Source organism: Neopelma chrysocephalum, unplaced genomic scaffold (genome assembly GCF_003984885.1).
Source record: "Neopelma chrysocephalum unplaced genomic scaffold, ASM398488v2 Primary Assembly neopelma1_184, whole genome shotgun sequence".
Taxonomy (NCBI): domain Eukaryota; kingdom Metazoa; phylum Chordata; class Aves; order Passeriformes; family Pipridae; genus Neopelma; species Neopelma chrysocephalum.
Window position 1 is genome coordinate 77,694 of NW_020897846.1, and position 6,305 is coordinate 83,998.

Sequence of the window (6,305 nt, forward strand, 5' to 3'; positions counted from 1 at the left end):
GACCCCTCACGGGAATCCCGCTCCCGGTCCCGGCCCCTCACGGGACCTCGCGCCTCTGCCCAGCGCGGACGCGCGCGCGCGCGCCTGCGCCCCCAAGCGGGCGGACACAGCCGAGCGCCGGGCGGAAACACCCGAAAGCTTTACGGAAACTGCCGAGCTGGCTCGGCGGGACTCCCCGAGCGGAGGCGGAAAGGCCCGAGCGGGCGGCGGGAGGAGCCGATCGCGGTCGGGCGCTCGGCGCTCGGCCGGCCGCGCCTGGCGGCCCGTTGTGCAGTGTCACGCCATGAAGCAGGACGGGCCCCGCCGCCGCGGCGACAAGGCCAAGGCACCCCCCGAGGGACCCCCGCCCGCGCCCCCCGACGTCGAGATGCACGAGGAGGCGGCCCCGGCGGCCCCCGAGGCGGCGGGCGAGCGGCAGCCGCAGAGGGAGCTGGACGCCATCACGCTGGAGGGTGAGGGGGGGGGAGGTCGCTGTGATGGGGGGTCTGAGGGGGGACTGGGGGGTCGTGAGGGAGAGAGGGAGCAGGGACAGCTTGGAGGGACATCTGGGAGGGGTCCTGGGAGAGAGGGTGTTGGGGGGAGGGGGTTGGGGGGCTACGGGAGCCCTGGAGGAGTTTTTGGGGGAGTCTCAGTGGAGGGGGGCTGGAAAGGATGTCGGGGGAGGGGAATGGGGGGGATCGGTGTGGGGAGGGGAGTTGGGGGGCGGCCCTGAGGGAAAGGGAGCTGGGAGGTGGGTTTTGGGGGGGTCATTTTGGGGAGGGGGAGTCTTGGAGTACCATGTGGGAAAGGGAAGTGGGTTTGGGCGGGGGGGGGCGTCACTGTGAGGAAAGGGAGATGGAGATGTGTTTTTGGGGAGAGTCACTGTGTGCAAGGGGGCTTGGGGGGCTCCGTGAAGGAAAGGAAGAGGGAGAGATGTTTTGTGGAGATCCCTGGGAGGACGGGCTGTGAGGGGCAGGGGGGCTGCTGACCTGCTGTGATGGGACCCCACGGGGGTGCAGAGAGGGGCTGGAGCCCCTGGGGAGGAGGGAGAAGGCTCTGGGAGGGTCTCCTCAGCCCCCTGCTCCGAGCAGGGACAGGTCAGGTCACCGGGGACACCAAGGCCCCAGGGCAGCAGGACAGGGGAGACCCAGCCCTGGGGTGCCCCTGGCAGAGGATTTGGGGTGAGGGGTGTCCGTGTGCCCCCCGCAGACATCAAGGAGCACGTGAAGCAGCTGGAGAAGGCGGTGTCGGGGAAGGAGCCGCGCTACGTCCTGCGGGCCCTGCGGGCTCTGCCCTCCACCTCCCGCCGCCTCAACCCCAACGTGCTGCACAAGGCCATCCACGGCTTCTTCACCTCCAACTGCACCCTCAGGGACTTCCTGCTCGGGTTCCTGGAGGAGGTACGGGAGGGGACACCTGCCCCCAGTGCTGCCCCCAGCTCGGGGGTCCCGGCACGGGAAGGATGGGGAGCTGTTGGAGTGAGGAGGCATCAAGATGATCAGAGGGATGGGGCACCTCTGCTCTGAGGAAAAGCTGGGAAAATTGGCATAATTCAGCCTGGAGAAGACAAGGTTTAGGGATGACTTAATTGTGGCCTCCCAGTATCTGAAGGATCCGACAGGAAAGATGGGGAGAAACTATTTACAAGGGTCTGCAGTGACAGGACAAGGGGGAATGGCTTCACACTGACAGCTTGGGGGCACTGGGGACACACAGCCCAGCTACTCAGGAGCACGCGTGAGCGGGGACAGGACACTGCAGCCCTGAGCAGGGATGGGACTGTCATGAGAGCAGCCTGGGCTGGCTCCTGTCACATCCTGGCAGGGATCAGAATGTGTCCCCTCTATCCCCTCAGTCCATGGACACGGAAGCTGAGCTGCAGTTCCGCCCACGGACGGGGAAAGCGGCCTCAGCCCCTCTCCTGCCAGAGGTGGAGACCTACCTGCAGCTGCTGCTCGTCATCTACCTGATGAACAGCAAGAGGTACCCTGAGGTGAGACCCCCGAGCTGATCCCACTCTCCTCCTGCTCCTCAGGAGCCTCAGGGACCACCTGGCTCTGCCCCACACTGTGCCCTCATCCCAGGGGTGTTGGGAGGCCACCTCACAGCCCAGGTGGTCTCTGCCCCTCTCAGGATCAATCCCCCTGCTCTGACCTCCCTTCCCCTCCCGCAGGCTCAGAAGGTGTCCGACGATCTGATGCAGAAGATCAGCTCCCAGAACCGCCGGGCCCTGGACCTGGTGGTGGCCAAGTGCTACTATTACCACTCCCGGATCTACGAGTTCCTGAACAAGCTCGACGTGGTCCGGAGGTGGGATGGGGGCCCTGCGGGTGGGCTGTCCCCGAGCTCGGTCCCCCCGTTTGCTCCCTGACTCCCTGTGCCACCCCACAGCTTCCTGCACGCGCGGCTCCGCACGGCCACGCTGCGCCACGACGCCGACGGCCAGGCCACGCTGCTCAACCTGCTCCTGAGGAATTACCTCCACTACAACCTCTACGACCAGGCCGAGAAGCTCGTCTCCAAGTCTGTGTTCCCCGAGCAGGCCAACAACAACGAGTGGGCTCGGTACCTGTACTACACAGGTGAGCGTGTCCCGCCCAGGGGAGCCGCTCCCGCCTCCCGGCTCCGCTTCCCTGGAAACCCCTTTGAGCAGCTGGAGATGGGGCTTCCAGGCAGGATTTGGAGCCCCGTGCGCGCGGGTCGGGTTGGATTCACTTGGGTGGCTTTCCCCACCCGCCCCGTGTGGGCGCAGGGCGGATCAAGGCCATCCAGCTGGAATACTCGGAGGCGCGGCGGACCATGACCAACGCCCTGCGCAAGGCGCCGCAGCACACGGCCGTGGGCTTCAAGCAGACGGTGAGGGGGGACAGCGTGGCACCCCCGGGGATGGGGATAGGGCTGGGACCCCTCAGGTTTGGGATCTCCCAGGGAGTCAGGCCCTGCAGGGGTGATGGGTGCGGGATCTCCCAGGTTTGGGACCTTCCGGGAACAGATCTAGGACGTCCTGGGATGTCAGGCCTTATGGAGTCAGGTCTGGGACCACCACAGGTTGGGACGTTCCAGGGCCAGATCCAGGACCCCCAGGGTTGGGCTCTGGAACTTCCCAGGTTTGGGACCTCCTGGGGTTGGGACTTCCCAGTGTATCAAGCCCCATGGGGACAGCTTTGGGACAGCCCGGGGTGTTGGGCCCTGCAGGGAAAATGAGTGTGGGACCTCCCAGGTTTGGAACTTCCCAGGGACAGGTCTGGGACCTCCTGGACCTCTCAGGGATGGGAGTGGGTTCAGGACTTCCTGGAGTTAGGCCCCACAGGGACAGGGATGGTTTCAGGCCCCGCAGGGACTCACCCAGGGTCTCGTTCTGCCCCAGGTGCACAAGCTGCTCATCGTGGTGGAGCTGCTGCTCGGGGAAATCCCAGACAGGCTGCAGTTCCGGCAGCCCTCGCTCAAGCGGTCGCTCATGCCCTACTTCTTGCTGACCCAGGGTATGGCCTTCTGCCCCTCCCTGTCCTATGGAGCCATGGAATGCTCTGAGTGGGAAGGCACCCAAGGGGAGTTCTCTTCTCTCCCCTTGGTGGGACTCAGATGCAGATGCCACTTGGGAAGGAGGAGGAGGAGGAGGAAGGGACTCAGCCCTGCCTCGCATTCCCTGTCCTTTCTCCTTCCCCCATTCCCACCTTCTCCCCTCCAGCCGTCAGGACGGGGAACCTGGCCAAGTTCAACCAAGTCCTTGACCAGTTTGGAGACAAGTTCCAGGCAGATGGCACCTACACCCTCATCATCCGGCTGAGGCACAACGTCATCAAGACAGGTAGGGGGGTGTTTGGGGCCCCCCTGGGCGGTGCCGTGGTCCCGGGGGGCTGCATCCCACTGTCCCCGCAGGTGTCCGGATGATCAGCCTCTCCTACTCCCGCATCTCCCTGGCCGACATCGCCCAGAAGCTGCAGCTGGACAGCCCGGAGGACGCCGAGTTCATCGTCGCCAAGGTACCAGCACAGGGGGTCCCGGGGTGCCCACAGCCCCCCGCTCTGCCCTGTCCCCCCGCGCTCCCTCCCTGCGGCACCACCGCGTCCGGGGAGAGCTGGGGATGCTCAGTGCACCACATCCCGAGCCCTGGGGGACACGCCGTGCCCTGCCCCCTGCCCACAGGCCATCCGGGACGGTGTGATCGAGGCCAGCATCAACCACGAGAAGGGCTACGTCCAGTCCAAGGAGATGATCGACATCTATTCCACACGGGAGCCCCAGCTGGCCTTCCACCAGCGCATCTCCTTCTGCCTCGACATCCACAACATGTCTGTGAAGGTGAGCACGGCCTGGCCCCACAGCCCTGGGGACAGCAGGACACAGCCCCGGCCTGGCTCAGCTCAGAGCTCCTCCTCCTCCCTTTCTCCAGGCCATGAGGTTCCCACCCAAATCGTACAACAAGGACTTGGAATCTGCAGAGGTGAGGTCTCACCCGGGTCCCCGCGGCCACGGGAAGGTCGTGACTCCTGTCCCCACCTGCCACCAACCTCTGCCTTCCAGGAGCGCCGGGAGCGTGAGCAGCAGGACCTGGAGTTCGCCAAGGAGATGGCAGAGGACGACGACGACGGTTTTCCGTGACCCTGGGCCCTGGCTGTGTTTTTTATTTGTCCCTCGGGCAGATGGTGGCTGAGCAGGGCACCCCCAGCCCCCCTTTTATAAATCCCTGCATGTCTGTACTGTGGGAGGGGACACGGGGGGTTCCCTGGGCCCACAGCCCACGACCCCCTGCACCCACGGCGGGACCCCCTCCCCAATAAACATCCCTGGAAGGATCCATGTGGTGATGTCGGAGCCGGTGCCGGGGGGGGGGCTGCGGGGGGAGCGGGGCTGGAGCGGGCAGGGGGCAGGAGCGGGGGCTCCGCCAGGGCCCCCCCATCTCCCGCGACAGCAACGGGGTCAAACTTTGTTAAGCTTCAATTATGAATTTTAAAATAAAAGACGGAAAAACACCAGCCTGGGCGGCTCCTGCCGTGGGTTTGTTGGGGTAGAGAGGGGGCACGGGGCTGGTTTGGGGTCTCTGCTCCCTCCCCAGGGCTGTCGATCAGAGGTGGGGCTGGGGCTGGCTCGGGCATCCCAAGGGCTGGAGCTTTGTCCCAGCGGGGTTGGGAGCGGCCCTGGCAGCTCAGGGATGGGGTTCCAGGGAGACCTCTGTAGGGAAAGGCACAGGGCCAGGCTGGGTCCCCCTCGTGCCCCACAACCCCAGCCCCGGGGGGTGATGGTGACAGGGGACGTGCAGCTGCCCCAGGTGGATCCTGACGGTATCTGGGATCAGTTCTCTGGGAAAATCTGGGAATTCCCCAGCACGCCCATGCCGGGACAGGGGCCAGGGCTGAGGGTCAAGTGTGAGGCTGCCCCGGCCCATCCCTGCTCCAGGAGCCCCTGGAGGAGTCCAGGGAAGGCGAGAGCCCAGCCCAGGGGGAGAGCCAGGGCTGGCACTGGGGACTCAGGGACACCCCAGGAGCGCTGACGTGTTGGCAGAGGGAAGGGGATGAGGATTCCCAGCTTGGGCCAGGTGAAGAGGAAGGGTGACCACGAGGCCGAAACAGCGGGTCAAGTGCCCAGGACAGTCCCCAGGGCTGGGCTGGGCAGCTCAAGGCCCATGTGGGGGATTGTGCTGCCCCAGCTCCACCCCCCACCCCCCAACACCCACAGAGTTTCGAGTCCGAAACCACTTCCTTCCTTGGAAAGCTGACGGGGGCTTTGGGCCCCACCAGGCGCTGATTCAACCACCCCCCCTTCACAATTCCTGAAAGCACCAACATGCTGAGAGGGCAGATCCGCTCCGGGGTGATCCTGTGGGCCCTCGGGGTCCCTGCGGTCCAGGGGGACCACACCGGGTCCCTCCATGGCCACCAGCTTCCCCTGACTCCTGGGAGGGCACAGGCAAAGCTGAGAGGGGCTGTTGCTTCCCAAAATCCCACAAACAGTCCCCACTGCCAAGGTCCTTTTCACGCAGTCCAAGGGCAGAACACTTGGTGCTCCAGGGTTCTGAGGGGAGGTTGGCTTTAGGTTCCAGAGGGAGCAGCTGGCTCTGTTTTGTGCCCATGGGTTGGCTGCAGCTGATGGGGGTTCGTTTCCCAGCTGGAGGTGGGAGCAGCTCTCGGGACTGTGCCCCAAAACCTGCACCCCACGAAGTGTAGCCCATGGGCTGTACCCCACCGGGTGTGTGGCCCATCCCCACGCCCACCAAGGTCTGCAACATGCAGGAATGGGGTTCCCTGTCCCCATCCCTGTCCCCATAGCCCCCAGGAGGACAGGGATGGGACCCTGCCAGGGGTCAGGGGCGCAGAATGAGCCCCCCC

General features: G+C 65.4%; 1 protein-coding gene across 1 annotated transcript; it reads left to right on the top strand.

Annotated features, from left to right (window-relative positions):
* The first annotated feature begins 248 nt into the window (after nt 1-248).
* On the top strand, nt 249-4,953 carry PSMD3 (proteasome 26S subunit, non-ATPase 3). The gene is made up of 12 exons (XM_027702402.1): nt 249-452; nt 1,189-1,379; nt 1,835-1,972; nt 2,153-2,289; nt 2,371-2,561; nt 2,732-2,835; nt 3,347-3,461; nt 3,668-3,787; nt 3,859-3,962; nt 4,126-4,281; nt 4,373-4,423; nt 4,504-4,953. The coding sequence occupies exons 1-12, from the start codon at nt 284-286 to the stop codon at nt 4,579-4,581; spliced, it is 1,554 nt and encodes a 517-aa protein (XP_027558203.1). The 5' UTR covers nt 249-283; the 3' UTR covers nt 4,582-4,953.
* Nucleotides 4,954-6,305: the final 1,352 nt, after the last annotated feature.

Excerpts from the sequence above, each read along its gene's own strand:
- PSMD3 (XM_027702402.1), top strand. The coding sequence starts at position 284 with ATGAAGCAGGACGGGCCCCGCCGCCGCGGCGACAAGGCCAAGGCACCC. Across the intron at positions 2,562-2,731 it reads TCGGTACCTGTACTACACAG|GGCGGATCAAGGCCATCCAG; the intron begins GTGAGCGTGTCC and ends GTGTGGGCGCAG. Across the intron at positions 2,836-3,346 it reads CCGTGGGCTTCAAGCAGACG|GTGCACAAGCTGCTCATCGT; the intron begins GTGAGGGGGGAC and ends GTTCTGCCCCAG.